The sequence below is a fragment of the Schistocerca americana genome, chromosome 1 (assembly GCF_021461395.2).
Source record: "Schistocerca americana isolate TAMUIC-IGC-003095 chromosome 1, iqSchAmer2.1, whole genome shotgun sequence".
Taxonomy (NCBI): Eukaryota; Metazoa; Arthropoda; class Insecta; order Orthoptera; family Acrididae; genus Schistocerca; species Schistocerca americana.
Window position 1 is genome coordinate 904,741,251 of NC_060119.1, and position 17,373 is coordinate 904,758,623.

Sequence of the window (17,373 nt, forward strand, 5' to 3'; positions counted from 1 at the left end):
ACATAAATTGTTTAGGGACTAACTCATGAATTACAGCCAAACATGAGTAATTTGAAATGCAGATGCTTCAATAAATTATAATGAAAACTTCTAAAAACTCAAGCATTCTCAATACCTTCACTAATAGGAATAGTGTCTTATTTGTACCAAATACTGAGACATTAACACCACAAGCAATTTGCAAGGAGATTAAAAATATCCAAAATGTTAATGGCATACAATGTGTGAATTGGATAATCAAAATAAATAAACAGTAGCAATAAGCAGTGAAATACAACCATATTTGTGTTTCAAGTAGCCCAAAAATTCAAATATATACAGGGCAATATTCATAAAATTTACAATAAACATGTAAGTTTATTTGAAAAAAAAAAAAAAAAAAAAAAAAAAAATCTTCATAATATTCTACATAGACAGAAAAACATCTTTTTTTTCACACGTCTATAGTGTGTCAGCATCATAACCATATACTGTTTAATATTTACAAAAATAGACCTACTGATCTGAACAGGAGTTTTCCAGTTTCATGAAATAGCCTGGATAACACATTCTATATTTAGTGCTCTTCTTTGCAAACAAGATAATTCAGCTGTAGCTGCTAGGTGGAGATATTCAATTTCCAATATCTGAGGGCAGTTGATGATTACCACTGAACATTCACATAAATTTATCTATTAGAGTTCATCTATTTTGTGTTCTTTTTTGATCAGCATTTGTGGTTCCAAAATTCCTAAGGAATCCCAGAACTCTCGATTCCCAAGATCATAACTTGTTGCTGCTGCAATGTCACTGTATCCAGAAATTTGCAGATAGTCAATATCCTTAGCATTTCTTCTCACAGCTGGCCAAGTGATATTTCTCTTTCTTGATGCTGGATCCCTATAACATATACAATGAAAGAGATTTAGTAATATTATAACTTTTTTTTATAAAATGTTAACTAATTCTGGATCTTTCAGTGTGTAATAAAATATAGAGCTTAATAGACAGTGGTGGTAGTTGTAAGTTTCTATGGGACCAAACTGCTGAGATCATCAGCCTCAGGCTTACATACTACTTAATCTAGTTTAAACTAACTTATGTTCAGGATAAAACACACACCCATGCCCGAGGGAGGACTTGAACCTCTGACAGGGGATGCCGCGTGAACTGTGGCAAGGTGCCTGAGACCGTGTGGTTACCCTGCATGGCCCTGTGTGGTTACCCTGCATGGCCAGCTTAATAGAATTTTGGACAGTATAGAGTAGTTATTCAATTAATTAGAATTTACAGTTTCATTTCTTCATTCACAGCTGAAGTGCAGGTACATCTCTATGTGATCCATATTTGCCTAATTTAATCTCTATAGGCTTCTTTGGGGCTAAAGAATATCCATCGCTTCTGCCCAGAAAGATGGTTCTTGAAGATTTTTGAAGCAGGTTCTTATGAGATCTAGAGGGTCTTTCTTCAAGTGTCTGTCAGTTAAGATTTTTCAACAATTCTGTTACACCCTCAACTATTTGTAGCCTACATTTGCTTCACCTATAACTGAACCTATGTTATTGTTCTACTTTATGTCTCTACAAAGTTTTCTGGCCTAACAGTTATATGATATGACTGACTCTAGTGTCACTCAGTACTTTGTAGTCAAAGGAACACTATCTCAGGGCATACCTCATATTACTTCAGTGTCTGTAGCCAACTCTCCATGCGAGATAGCATGCAGCATCCTGACAGTCAGAAAATTTTTATGCTATTACAGAACTGATAAGATAATCCATAGAAACATAAAATGTGACTTGTAAGTACCTTCAGGGTTTCAGAAGATTACAGCATGAAAACATGTAGAAAAATGACAAATTTTAGTGGGTAAAGCATTTCTCTACATTTGGATAAGCAAAATGCATCATAATGTAGTTACAAAGTGCACCACTACCTCTTCACATCCCACGTGTCATATGTGACACACAGAACTGGTAATATTTGTCTGAAAACAGAGTCCATGTTAACACCAAAGAGACATATGCCAATAGTAGTCCCACTTCTGAGAGCTATTACAACCAATCACAGCTACTTTCATCTCTCTGTGTTGTCAGTTATTGAAGTCAGATAATGTTTATCTACCATCTGCACAGGAAGAACAGCAAAACAATGTTGAAATTCTGTTAAGGGTGTGTTTTTATTCATGACCTAATTACCTTAAACCAGTGCTATTTTACTGTCACCAGACTGTTAATGTAATATTGGCCACTTGGAGCATTATAACAGAACTTCCCAAAATTGTGTTGCATGAGTTTCACATGTTTCTCGTATATGACACAGTGGATTTGTATCTCATGAAGAAGTTTGCTCACTTGTAAATATTCAGCAGTAATTTGTTATCAGGTCTGGCACTTTTCACTATTTTTGAATGATAATATGTGAAGTAGCTTTAATAATAACAATAAATATTAACAATAGTAATACTAAAAGAATAATTACTAGATGGAAGGTAAAATAAGAAAGTCAACGAGCAGTGCCAGAAGATGTAATACATCATGAGCTGGAGAAGCCATTTGATTTTCTTGAAATTCTATCACAACTTGATGTGTCAAGCAGTGATGAGGTTGACATGACTTTTGACCAACCTATTGACATAGGATCTGTAGTTTTGTCATCTCATGATGACTCATACATGATGGATCCATGATTACTTCTGCCAAATGAATGGAGTAATCCTTCTTGGTGCCACACAAGTGTGTTTGAACCCTTTCCACCTGCTCCAGATTTGAAGAAGCAGTTTGGGAAGGAAAAGATGATCAGCCACACAAGTACTTTATAAAATACATCACAGCAGAGATTTTTGAATTGATCCCCACATATACAAGCCAGATGTCATTCATGCATACTGGCAAATCATTAAATACAGCAGCTGAAGAAATAAAGGTATTTTTGGAGTATCTATTAAGATGTCACAACTTAAATTATGGAAAATCCAGGATGGAATGTAACAATATTATGAAAAGGTAGTTGCTACTCACCGTATAGCGGAGACACTGAGTCGCAGACAGGCACAACAATAAGAATGTTACAAAATAAGCTTTTGGCCAACAAGGCCTTTGTCAAAAATAGACAGCAGACACACACACACACACACACACACACACACACACACACACACACACACACACACACACCCTTGCAATCACAACTCACACACATGTGAAACAGTCTCTGGCAACTGAAGCCAGACTACAAGCAGCAGCAGCAATGCATGATGGGAGAGACAACTGGATGGGTGTAAGGAGGAGGCAGGGGTGGTGTGGGAGAGGGATAGCAGGGTAAGGGTTGGGGACGGTGAAGTGCTGCTGGGGAGCATGCAAGGACGAGATGGAGACAGGGTAAGGTAGCTTGGTGCAGTTGGGAGGATAGACAGAGAGTGTGGGAAAGAGGGGGTAGTGGAAGAGTAGAGAAGTAAAAAGACTGGATGCATTGGTGGAATAAATGTCTGTGTAGTGCTGGAATGGGAACAGGGAAGGGGCTAGCTCAATGAGGGCAATTACTAATGAAGGTTGAAGCAAGGAGGGTTATGGAAATATAGGATATAGGCATTACCTACAAACAAATCCATGGTATGGCTATGGGCACCTGCATGGCACCATCCTTTGCCAACCTATTCATGGGCCATCTAGAAGAATCTTTCCTAAACACCCAGAATCTTAAATCCCTCACCTGGTTCAGATTCACTGATGAGGTCTTTGCGACCTGGTTCAAGTGTGAGGACACCCTATCCACATTTCTCTAGAACCTCAACAGCTTCTCCCCCATTTGCTTCACCTGGTCCAACTCAATCCAGAGCTAGATGCTGAGTTCCACCTCAAAGATGGTACCTCTGTCCATATCAAATCTACTAACCACAAGCAATACCTCCAATGCAACAGCTGCCACTCATTCCATACCAAGAAGTTCCTTCCATACAGCACAGCCAACTGTGGCCATCACATCTTCAGTGTCCACCGGTCCCTCTCCAAATATACTGAGGGTCTCACTGAGGCCTTTACAGACCGTAGTTATCCTCCCAACCTTGTACAAAAACAAATCTCCTGTGCCTCATCTTTACAGTCACCCACCACTTCCCATAATCTCAACATCCGGCCACAGAGGAGCAGTCCCCTCGTAACTCAGTAGCACCCAGGACAGAGGAACAAAGTAAGAGCATGTGGACTATCAGGCCCCTAGATAACAGAACACAGATTGTCATTCTCAATGGTGAGAAGTCTTCTGAAGTAAGAGTGATTTCAGGTGTCCCACAGGGGAGTGCCATAGGACCGTTGATATTCACAATATATATAAATGGCCTTGTGGATAACATCGGAAGTTCACTAATGCTTTTTGCGGATGATGCTGTTGTATATCGAGAGGTTGTAACAATGGAAAATTGTACTGAAATGCAGAAGGATCTGCAACAAATTGACGTATGGTGCAGGGAATGGCAATTGAATCTCAATGTAGACAAATGCAATGTGCCATGAATACATAGAAAGAAAGATCCTTTATCATTTAGCTACAATATAGCACGTCAGAAACTGGAAGCAGTTAATTCCATAAATTATCTGGGAGTGGGCATTAGAAGTGATTTAAAATGGAATGACCATATAAATTTAATCATCGGTAAAGTAGATGCCAGACTGAGATTCATTGGAAGAATTCTAAGGAAATGCAGTCCAAAAACAAAGGAAGTAGGTTAGAGTAAACTTGTTCACCCACTGCTTGAATACTGCTCACCAGTGTGGGATCCGTACCAGATAGGGTTGATAGAAGAGATAGAAAAGATCCAACGGAGAGCAGCGCACTTCATTACGGGATCATTTAGTATTCACGAAAGCATTATGGAGATGATAGATAAACTCCAGTGGAAGACTCTGCAAAAGAGATGCTCAGTAGCTTGATATGGGCTTTTGTTGAAGTTTCGAGAATGTACCTTCACTGAGGAGTCAAGCAGTATATTGCTCCCTCCTACGTATATCTCTCAAAGAGACCATGAGGATAAAATCAGAGAGATTAGAGCCCACACAGTGACATACCGACAATCTTTCTTTTCACAAACAATGCAAGACTGGAATAGAAGTGAGAACTGATAGAGGTACTCAAGGTACCCTCCGCTACACACCGTCAGGTGGCTTGAGGAGTATGGATGTAGATGTAGAATGCGATCGCAACAAGCTTTTTTAATAAAGTATCAGATAAACCAAGACGCTGGTCTTTCCAGCACACAACTTCAAGATTTTTGTAGCAGTAGGCATGCGATGAAGAACTGTAAGAATACAGACTCAGATCATAGACTAGAAAACACAGTTACTCAATGCACCTTTTCTAGTAGTTGAAAGATTGTATTCTGGATCCTGACTTTATCTGTGAGAAGGACAAAAAATTGACTTTTCAACAGGCAAAGGTTTTTTACTGGTTGATGGAGCCAGAACTAAGGCTGAGTTGTTATGGATGGATGGTAGCCACAGACAATACTGCCAACATTTATGGATCAATTTTATTTTTGAACAACATCCCAGGACACAAAAGCTTCTGGTGCATTTTATTAAGGAACTTGGAGCCCCAACACTAGTATTGCAAAAGATAGCAGAGCCAGAGAACTTTACCAACCAGCAAAAGCAACAGCTATTTGACCTCTTGACACAATATTCACAAGAGTTTGAGGAGAAACCTGAAATAAAATGAGTATATAAATGTCATTTGGAAGTTTTTCCATGTTAAACTTTCTGCCATATCTTCTATCCCTTTGTGTGTCTACAAAATAAAGCTGCAAACAAAGAAAGTATAGGAAAGTTCAAGTGGGACTAAACAGAACCATCTGCCAGTCCCTACTGTAGTCCACTCTCAGTGGGACTGAAGTCTAGAGGAAAGGCTTGACTTGTTCTCAGTGCCAAGGTCATATACAAAATCATAGTACCCATGAGTGCTCATACAGAAAACATCAAAGAGTCGATAAGAACATTTCATGGACTTTGATACCTCATAAGAATTGATCTAAAACATTTATATTGGCAGGTGCCTCTACAGTGTAATAGAGGAAGTATACCACCCTTCTGCAGGATACAGTTATCAAATCCAGGCTCAATGTTATTTCAGTAGTGTTTATTTCTGCATTGGACTCAGTCCCAGGGGTGAACTGAGGAGCCAGTTGACCTTATTTGTAGCTAATTTACTGATCATGACCTGTCATGTGGAGAACATATTTCCATGTTAACCATGGTACTGAGAACATTCCTACAGGCTGGAATAACTGCAAACCTGCAGAAGTCTCTGATAAAGCAAGCTGAGATAATTTTAATTCCCCTATTGTTTTGCCATCTGCCTCCCTTAAATTCATTTTTCACTTTTTACAATTTACCATTAACATACGTGAATATAATTTGTATTTTCGTAAAGGAGAAAGGTTGGTCCTCAGTTCTAAAGGACTTAACACCAAATCTAAATTTGTGCTTAGTTGTATATATGTAATTGATTTTCTAATTTATTTTGACTATTCCTAGTTAGTATCTTTTGTTATAGGGTGAAATCAGTAATTGTTTTGTAACTTAAATCATATTGTTGACATAGAAACAAATATAAATTCTGTACTAATTATAAACATTTGGAAGACGAAATACTAATAATCTTAAAATACATCATTGGCTCTCTCACAGCATATACTTCTGAAAAGTCCCATCCTTTTGTTGGATTGCCTTACGGTGTTTATTCAGTCCTTGGCTAAAGCCATAATATCCTTCATAGGCGTAAGATGGGTAGATTGTCTACAACTACCAAGTCTAAACTGTGACCAGTGCAGTGCAGTGCTTTTGGTTGTACATCCAAAACTAAGCTTTTTAGTCCTTTGAACTTACCTCTCATATTTGAGGCACCATCATAGAAAAGCACTGTCCTCTTAAGTTATCCACTAACAAATCAAGACGAGCAGAAACGTCTTTTAAAATACTAAACAGAGTTTGTGATTCAGTGTTGGGAGTCTTGTATAAGCCAATAAAGTCTTCATTGATGATTAAGGAATCATTAACAGTAAGAATACAAAATGACACTTGTTTGTGAATCGAAGCATCACTTGTTTCGTCAACCATAATAGAAAACAGTTCAGTCTTCTTGATTGAAGCCAATACCTTTCTCAACACAGACTTTCCTAGTAGATCAATGATCTTTTTGAATATTGTGGGACATCCACTTATACCTCGAACGCCCTAACCAGTCCTTAAACTCAGGTATGTCATTGTTTTGGAGTTCCAACAATTGAAAAAAAATTGAGTTTACATCTTCATGCCCTCTAATTGCTAGTCCTTGTCGGCAAAGAAATTGAATGGTAGTAAAAATTGTCTCAAGAGCTAAATGGCCTTTATTCATATCGCTATTTAACTGTTCATTCAATTGGGAGGCCACACTTCAGTTAGTGATAGAATTTAGTTTCAGAACATCTTCTTTATGTGTAAACATATTTTCATGAAGTCAGAATTTTTCCAAAGCCTTTCTCCAGTTAGAAAACCCTTCCGTAAGTAAATGCATCTACTCTTTTTGAAGAACATTGTAATAGATTTTTAGCATCTGCCTCTTTAAAGTTTTGCAAAAACTTTTTTGGTAGATGCTTCATATTCCAGCCATGTATATTTGATCAACCAAGACTTCTGAAATGATCTTCCTTTACCGGATTGTCCAAGTTTTGGCTGTGAATGGTTCTCGCCTGAAGAAGATGAAGCAATTGATGACACAATAATTGTTGGAGGTTGACTTGTGGTATCATCGACTTCCAAGAGCACCTATTTGGTAACAGATTTATCCATTGCAAACTTAATTCATAATACACTAAGAGACTAAAGTAAACAAATAAAATATAGTCTTATAAAATAGTCCACTAGACACTAAAGTCAGAACACTAAAGGCATTTGCAGCATGCACTGAATGAAACTATCCACACTGAATGACTGTGACAGCAGGATGGGATTTATATAGCTGTGGTGTCACAATGTCTCGAAGCATCAAGGCGACATGAGGTGGAGGGTTCCAGGCGCTTCTGCTCCAGTCCTTTTGATGTCGCCGTGGCCGCAGCGTTGGCCCGCCTGAACCAGACTTTACCCAATGGCCCGAACACCAGGACAAATCCCAAGGGGGCCACAGCACCGGAACACTATCATGATTCACAACACTCATTTCCAGTTAACCTGCCTACTACCATAATAATTATTTGTTTTAACTTGTTACTGAATGTATTTTAAAAGGTAACTATCATCAAATAAGGAAAATAAAAAAAATTCCAACATGATTTTGTGATTTTACAAAGAATAATGTAACTAATAATATTTTTAAACTATTGGGGGGGGGGGGGGGGGGGAGGGGCTCCACACACACACACACACACACACACACACACACACACACACACACACACACACACACACACAAAGAATTTTTGAGGGGGCTTTGGCTCCCTCAGGCCCCATGGCATCGGTGCTTGTGTTTGTATACCCACAAACTATGAATCCAAGCTTACATGATATTCACATTATGCATGGGGGCCACTTTGGTGTAATTAAATGTGTTAATAAACTATGTACCTACAACTATTTTCTGGACCTTTGTAGAAAGATACAGAGAACCTTGAAAACCTGCACCCTATGTCAAGAGGCCAAGCCTGATAATTGAGATATCAGAGGTCTTTTACAAGCTGTAGTACCAGATAAGCCATCGGGAATCATATCTGTGGATGTCTGTGGTGTACTAACAAGAGCGTGTGGAGGATGTAAATATGTTGTGGCATTCTATGGCGTATTCACTAAATGTCTGAAGCTATATCTAATCAAAACTTCCACAAGTCCACCAATGCTGAACAGACCACTCAATGATTATATTTAGTGTGGGCAAGTCATGTGCTCTGCTCTGATAATGCAACACATTTTATGTTACCCACAGAGAAACACTTTGGGGCAGGACCAGATGACCCAAATATTGACTTTATGATATCATCCAGAGATCAGCCCAGTCAGAAGGATGTTTCACAAACTAAAATAATTCATGAGAACTTATTGTCACAATCAGCAAATATTATGGATCAGTTATATTAAACCATCTGAGGGAATAGTGAACCTCCTAGCTCATTAATCAACACATTACACTTCATCTGAGTTAATACCTCACAGGAGAGAGCATAATGGGTGGTTTGATAAAATTCCAAGGATACCCAAAGATGAACATCAGTGGGAAGAGAAAATCAGAAAAATGCTGGTAAATCTGATAGATGAAGTGGTCAGAAGAAAGTATTATTATGCCAAAAGGATTGTTAGCATACAAAGATGTCAAGTAAGTGAGAAAGTGCTATTGAAAACTCATCCATACTCATTGCTCTTGAATAAGAGAAACAGGAATATGGGACTGTTGTACATCAGACCATTTGAGATTCTTGTAATTCCAAATCTCAATGTTTGGTTACTAGGGTACCCAGACAGTCATAGAATTAAAGGACACTTTCCACATTGAAGAAAAAAAAGTATTATTCTTGATGGAAATAGAGTACATTATTGTCTACCATAATATCAGTTACGTATATGATCCTGTACCCATTATCAATCAAGAAACAAAGGAATTGTGACACGCAGCTGCTAGTGGGCACTGATTTACATTAATGGGGAAAGTGGAAAATTTGTGCCAGACCAGGTCTTGAACAGGGGTCTCCTACTTACCAGGCAGGTGATCTGACCACTGAGTCATCCTGACACGGTGCTCAATGCAAATGCATGGACTACCCTAGCATGCTTTCCATCAGACCAAATTATCAACTTATACGCACACTACTGATGTAGTGAACCTGTCCATTATCCTCATTACTTGCAGAATTTCACTGATTCCTGTAACAGTTCAAGAGTGGTGTGCACTAGCACTGAAGGGATCACTGGGCAGTCTTATCTTAATTATATGGGAGGTGTCTGTCCTTTCACACATGTCTGAAAGGAACACCATTTTCATCTTGCAGCCATTATCAATCAAGACTTATGACATGTAGCTGCTAGTGGACATTGATTTATGTTAACAAGGAAAGATGGAAATTAGTGCTGGACCATGATTCAAATCTGGATCTCCTGCTTACTAGGCAGATGCTCTGACCAATGAGCCATCTGGACCCAGTGGTCATCACAACTGCACTGACTACCCTAGCACACCTCCCATCAGACCCAAATTCTCCACTTATCTTCGCCCTACTTATGTAGTGTTCCAGATCATTATACGCATTCCTCATAGCATTTCACTGACTCCTATAAGAGTTAAAGAGTGGTGTGCATCTGCACTGAAGGGATCATTGGCCAGTCTCATCTTAATTATATATGTGGTGTATATTCTTTTGGACATGTTTGTTTATTCAGTGATTCTACAGTACATTGAGGGGCTGCCGGCCAGAGTGGCAGAGCGGTTCTAGGCACTACAGTCTGGAACTGCGCAACCGCTACGGTCGCAGGTTCGAATTCTGTCTCAGGCATTGATGTTTGTGATGTCCTTAGGTTAGTTAGGTTTAAGTAGTTCTAAGTTCTAGGGGACTGATGATGACCTCAGAAGTTAAGTCCCATAGTGCTCAGAGCCATTTGAACCATTTTTGAGGGGCTCTATCATGCTGAATAACATATTTAGGTGTGACAAGAATCTCTTCAAGTAGGAATAGTAACTTGATTTACTTAACAAAGTCATCTTTCCACTAGATTAGTAACCAATTTTCAATGTCAAGGTAATGTCAAATCGCTACAATAAAATTTACTTAAGTCTGTAGTTGACATTTTGTTATGAGTCTTAATTAGTTCTGTTCCATAATTGCCATTATGGAGAACAACTTTGAGGGTTCTGGAACATGTCAAGGTATAAATTATCCAAGAAAACATGTCAAAACTAATTGTATTTGCTGTATTAACAGTTAACTACAAACTCTTATAACATAAGGTGTGTCAAATCTTTAATGTGAAAATTATACAGACTGTAGAGGAGTCCAAAACCAAATATTTTAAGATAAAGAACCAATGGCTGGAAATGAATATTTAAAGTGGTTGTGAGGTCTTGAATGAGCTACACATATGAAGCACCCATCTGTAATCTGGCTACACACAAAAAAAAAAAAAAAAAAAAAAAAAAAAAAACCATCTATCTGCTGCGTAGATTTAAGTGGTATATCTTGAAAAACAATGCTCACTCATCTGCAATGTGTGCACAGAGTAGTTTTCCAGTCTTCACAGTTCATGACTGGATATTAAAGTTGAAGCATTACTCAAAACAGAATCTCACAGACATGTATTTCATGATTGGTATATCATGATGTAGTGTTCAGTAAACTGAACAAATGTACAGAGAATTGTTTCACAGAAGGTGTCATCCCAATCAAAAGAAATTCTTCACTGATGTTAGAAATGTATGATAAACAGTGTCATTCAAAACACTAAGATATGTCGTAGTTCTCAAACAATGATTGTCATGTAGTAAATTTGAGGAGATGGTTAAAGAAATAATATTCATCAATGAGTAACTGTAAATTTACCTTGTTCTTAGAAGAATACAGAGTGGAGACACTGGTGGAACAGCAATAGCCTGCTAGTATAAACAATACGTTCAAGCAATGAGGCAAAATGATTTTGAAGCCAGGGTTCCATTCTGTCAGTGGAATGCCCAGTGCAGTAATATAGTGCTAAATCTCTTGTGATTTATGTTGTTTATATATGAGCCTCTATCAACTGATCTGGTGTTCTGATCTGCCACAGTAACCTTATCTGGAGTGATGAAAATCTGTATGCAAACTTGTGTGTTGGATTGTCAAAAATTATTCGCCACCCACCTGCAGCCTACATTTATACAAGATTAACTAATAGGACTTTACCTGTGTTTGCTGCCACCTAGTTTAAATGGTGCATATTATCTGGCATTCATTGGGGAATAATATCAGTCTTGGAACTTTTTTAACATTTTGGATGGATGGTGTATAATAATTTGATTAATCTCCTATATATTAAACACAATATTATGTAAAGGAACTTAACAAAATTCTCATTTTAAACTGCTACATTCTCCTCATTCTTTCACCTGCTAAGATGTTATTAGAATAGCATCTGCAATAGAAAACAAGTTGTTGAATTTTTACTTTTACAAAGTTGTTACTATTTGCTTGCTGTTGCTTTCATAATATTTTTCATGATTAGACCAATAATTATTCAACTCATAATGTAAGAAAATAAGCCTGTTTTGAGCTAACATTGCTGCTCATTATGGTACTAAAAAGTATTTTCAATCCTTGAAGCTATGCGATTCAGATAACTTCGAGAAGTCATTGCTGATAAAGACATATATCTATTTTATTTTGGAGCTACCTAGGTTTCAAACTTCACACTTAAAACCTTTCAGCAGATTTTCAGAGTGATGACAATAGGATCATTCATCCTGGTGTTTGTTAAGGCTAGAGCAGCAATAGTAAAGTGACAAACAAGTAATTTCACAGTGAAGTAAAGGGATGAAAGTAAAATCAAAGAGCATATGATAACATCAACATACTTGTAACATATGTCAAATGGGATGAGAATTTAGTCAGAATGAGTGGCTGGAATGTGTTGTCAGTGATGGTAGTAACAGAAAATAATGGTAGGGACCAGTCTCAGGAAGAAAAATAAGGTAGGAGGAAGAGTAATTGGATTCTGGGCAGGACACTAGTTAATTACTGAGAACACACTTTTGGAGATCCCTTGTGAAGGAAAAATGCATAAAAGGTGCCCTGAGTATCAAAGAATATATATACCATAACCACTGAAATTTTCCTGGCATATTTCTTCTTCTAATAATTTTTGGGTGCACAGCTAACCCTGTCTACATTCTGCCATGAAATTTTCACCCAGAGGCATCTGGCCATCTTCAGGTGAGTAGACAACTACTGAAGAGCCCCAGTGCATTCACAGCATTTGTACTGAATCTCGCACATGCGAACTGTGCTGTCATATTTCGGTGCACAAGTCAGGTTATGACAGGCATGAGACAGCCAAGTTGTGTGTGCTGGAGTCGTGTTTGCTGCCCTCAGTGATGGAAAGGAGAGATGATCTAATCATTGAGTATTGAATGACTCCATTGATTCTGTTGTAGCTGGATAAATTTAATTATAGGATTCCAGTTTTTATCCAGTTGAAAGCCACTGCCACATTTTATAAGGTTATCAGCAAGACATATTTCTACTGATTCTTTAATTACTGAACCCTAAAAACTGGAAACAAGAGCTAAAAACTCTGTGCTACTGTATTCCATTGAATGTCCCACAGTGTTCTGCTGTTGCTGATTTTGACAGTTGCTGAAGATGGATGTATATTTTGTGTTCTGTACAACGCTCCTGGACAGTTCATGTTGTTTGACCTACATACGCAGCAGCACACTTGCAGGAAATTTTGTAAATACTTTCCTCTTTTAGTTGTAGGTCATCTTTAATGGATCCAACTAGGCCCAAGCTCTTTGCTGGTGGATGGAAGATAAGCTTGATTTTATTTTTCCCAAGCAATCTGCCCATTTTAGAAGACAAATTCCCAGCATATGGAAGGAACACAGTTGATTTTGCAATCATCATCAGTGTTCTCAGTGCTTTGCATCTTGATATTAAAGCTATGCATGGCCTTCCGTATTTGGCATGGAGTGTCCAAATGTTCTAATTCTGCATGGAGGTTCTCATCACCTGATATTATGTGTGCCCGATGTATTAAGGTACTAAGAACTCTGGCAGTTTATGCAAGGTAATGGGAGCTAGACACCTGGCGATATAGATCTGTGTGCGTGGGTTTTCACTACACAGACTGTCCCAGTGACCCATCATTCTTATGGCTTACTAGCATGTCTTGAATGCGTAAAGTCCCATCTTTCTCAATTTCCATTGTAAATGTGATGTTCTCGTGTAATGAGTTCAAGTGACAGAAGAATTTCTCCAGTTTTTGTCTGCCAGGAAACCATATAACAAAATTATCATCAACATAATTCGAGAAAAACATGGTCTTTAACACAGTAGACTTAATTGATTTCTCCTCAAATTCCTCCATAAAAAGATTAGCCAGCACAGGGCTCTCCATAATGAAGATATCTGTTTGTTTGATGAATATGTTGTTAAATAAGAAGTAGATTGAGGAGAGTATGTTCTAACAATTTTAGCTCCAGTTTCCAGTTTTTGGGATTCAGTAATTAAAGAATCAGTGGAAATAGTCTTGCCGATAATCTTATAACTTGTGACAATGGCTTTCAACTGGATAAAAATTGGAATCTTATAATTAAAATTATCCAATCACAATGGAACCAATGGAGTCATTTGATACTCCATGTTAGATCATCTCTCACTTCTACCTCTGAGGGCAGCACACACAACTTGGCTGTCCTGCGCATGTCCACCTGATGCAATTGCTGAAAGACACCAGCACATTTCACATGCGTGAGATTCGGCATAAATACTGTGGATGCACCTGGGCCCTTCAGTAGTTGTCCACTCATCTGAGGATGGTCAGACATTTATGGGCAATAATATCATGGTAGGATGGTGATGGGATGTGGCTGCATACCTGAAAATTATTAAAAGAATATATATTATTGATAATACTTTGGTAAAATAAAGAGAATCAAGTGCATTCCAGGTGTTCAGCCCTGTTTCTATTTCTATTATCATACATTATTTCAAAGACCAACTAGCTACCTTCTTCATGTACTGTGAAAATTGAAATACAAACTCAGATGAATGAATGTAGGAAAGAGTGTCATGAAATGGAAAATGACTTTTCTAATTTAAGAAGTTGAATATATTATTAAAAAAATAGCTAATAAATGTGTGGTAGCACAGATTAACAAGGAAAACGTTTTCAATAAAAAAAATGCTTGTCAAAATCCAGAAATGTAAAGCTGGAGAACAAAACAGAGAAATAAAGAGCTATGTTTGGAGCATAGCTCTCAACAGGGGCCTAATCATACACAGCAAGGAAGACAGAAATAAAATGATTAGAATCATTAGAAATGTAATGTTGCTGGTGGCTGCTCATTCTCAGATGAACTGATTTAATGTGGAACAAGAACATTGTAAAGCTATTGCTCATAGACAATATCCATAAAATCATCAAAGCATGAGAGGCATAGGTTCAGCAATATAGAGATGGCAAATTGTGAGATGATTGCCAGGCCACATAGGTAAGTGTGGACTGAGTGGGTGCAGCAGGCCGGAAGGGGAGTTAAGAGGTATTTGGTCAGCTGGTGAGTGGATGTTGCCTGCAATTTTCCCTGAAGTGAGAGATGTAGAACTAGGGAGGTGCCTGGGCACAGCACACTAACATGGTGAGGCTCTGATTGTATTTGAAACTAAAATACATATTCCTCAAACACAGAAAAATTGCTTCCACAAGAGCTACAATAAATCAAAACACAGTGTTGAAATTGCAATAAAAAGATAATTCCTATAAAAGTATCACCATGTTTGTACCACTTTTACTAAATAATTTACTAACAACTGTATGAGAAATCATTTTAACAACTATAACGATAGGTGCCACTACACATGATACATCAACTACTACTTCATGAAATCCACTATCAAATGAATATATATGATGTAAGGATAAATCAACCAATCTGTTTACTGGTGCTATAACAGGGTGGGTACATGGACAACAAAAAAATTTCCTGTTTAAAAATACACTTCCTTCCAGGTGAAAATACACACTATTCCCTAGGGGAAATAATTTTTCCATGTTAGGTTTCATAATTTCCCTTGGAGCTGTAAAATTTATCAAACCTTTGAATGGTAAAGATTTTACATGCCACCATATTAGTTCCCAGCATTTTAGTAAAAAAAGATCTTTTAAGCACATCGACATGTGAACTACATATTTTCACATTAAGAAAACAAAAATATTAATTCCACCAAATACAGCACGGTAGCTTCCAAAGTACTGAAATCAAGCCTGCACCGCATTTGTGCCAGCCAGTCATAGTTCATGTCACATGATCGCACCAGCCAATGACAGTAGATATTCAGATCAGAGGACACATGATGTACTAGGTCACACACTTCTCTTACTTTGCTCTCTCTGTGATAGATGGAAGTTGGCTGTGTTCTTGCTGCTCTGGAATACTTATGCTCATTACCAGCCTTAGCCTTGTAACAACACTGTCCACCATAACAATAAACAGCTGATGTGAATATTGTGTTGAACTGTGTGCATTGTTGTGCCTAGTGATTGTTAATATCATTTACTAAAATGACCAAAGAGGCTGTACGTGGTCCTTCTAACAACTAGCCATAAACTTCTGTGCCACTTCTGTGATGCATTAACCCATTACATCATGGGTGTCCAACCCACAGCCTGCGGGCCACATGTAGCCCAAAGCGAGTATCAATGTGGCCCAAGAAGTAAGTACCATCAAACAACTGGTAAAAGAAAAATCCATTTATGTGAAGTTATGATAAATTAATCACTTTCAATTTGAAACTCCCAACACATGATGCTATTCTCTCATAGTTCCACCCTCTCCACATTTTTTATGTATAGTGGTTATTGTTAATGTTAAGTACGTCATGTGCAACTCAAAAGTACTCGTCTTCTTCCAGTGTAGCCCAGGTAAGCTAAAAGGTGGAACGTCCCATATTACATGTTCATTTATTTTGTATACTATAACCTGGTTGGTCTGGGAATGGGGTATCAATAGGCAATGTGGTACAAGCCGATCACAAGCTTCTGTTCTCAGCATCCTCCACTCAGGGGTCAGTAAAAACATGTGCTCAGCCAGAAGAGAGATCATTGTCAAATAGTGTGAATGCAAACATAGGAAAAGTTAATGGTTTAAATTAAGGTACATGCAGTACACCTGTAAGAAAAACTAATCTAATAATACTGATATAATTTTGACTGTAAAAATGTTTTTCCTGTTTCTTTTTTTTTTTCTGAGGGTGTGGTTAGGAGGATCTTTAGAGCACAGCTTAAATTTCAGCAACTGAATATTTCTTACAAGCAGGACTGTAAATTGTAGTGCTGTGTACTGAACATTTTGTGGGTTACCTGGCAGAATAAATGTTCCACTGAGCACTTTTACTTTTCCATAGAAAACCCAATTTTGTGTGAAGTTGTTCAAAGACTCACCTTAGACTTTGTACTTGAAGAATAATCTTAATTTTTGCCATCATTATTGCATAATTTGTAGTCTATGGAAGGACTAAAATAGAAATGAAAATTAACATTTAAGCTTGATCATTTTTTTTAGTGTGTTACCCTTTATGACACTGTATATCAAACACCTATGCACCAGTAAAATTTTAAATAATGGCATAAATGTCTGGTCCACTGGGCATGAAATTTTTCTAAGTGACTGGCCTTAAGTTTTGAATAAGAGTGAAATGCT

At 37.8% G+C, this 17,373-nt stretch overlaps 1 protein-coding gene across 1 annotated transcript in view; it reads right to left on the reverse strand.

Moving 5' to 3' along the window:
* Nucleotides 1–405: 405 nt before the first annotated feature.
* The window catches only part of LOC124547608 (venom carboxylesterase-6-like), a gene marked incomplete at its 5' end in the record, with an annotated part of 214,939 nt that continues 197,971 nt past the window's right edge, over nt 406–17,373 (reverse strand). Inside the window, one exon of the mRNA XM_047125118.1 lies at nt 406–879. Coding sequence (XP_046981074.1) covers nt 675–879 — 205 coding nt within the window. The remainder of the gene's footprint in view (nt 880–17,373) is intronic.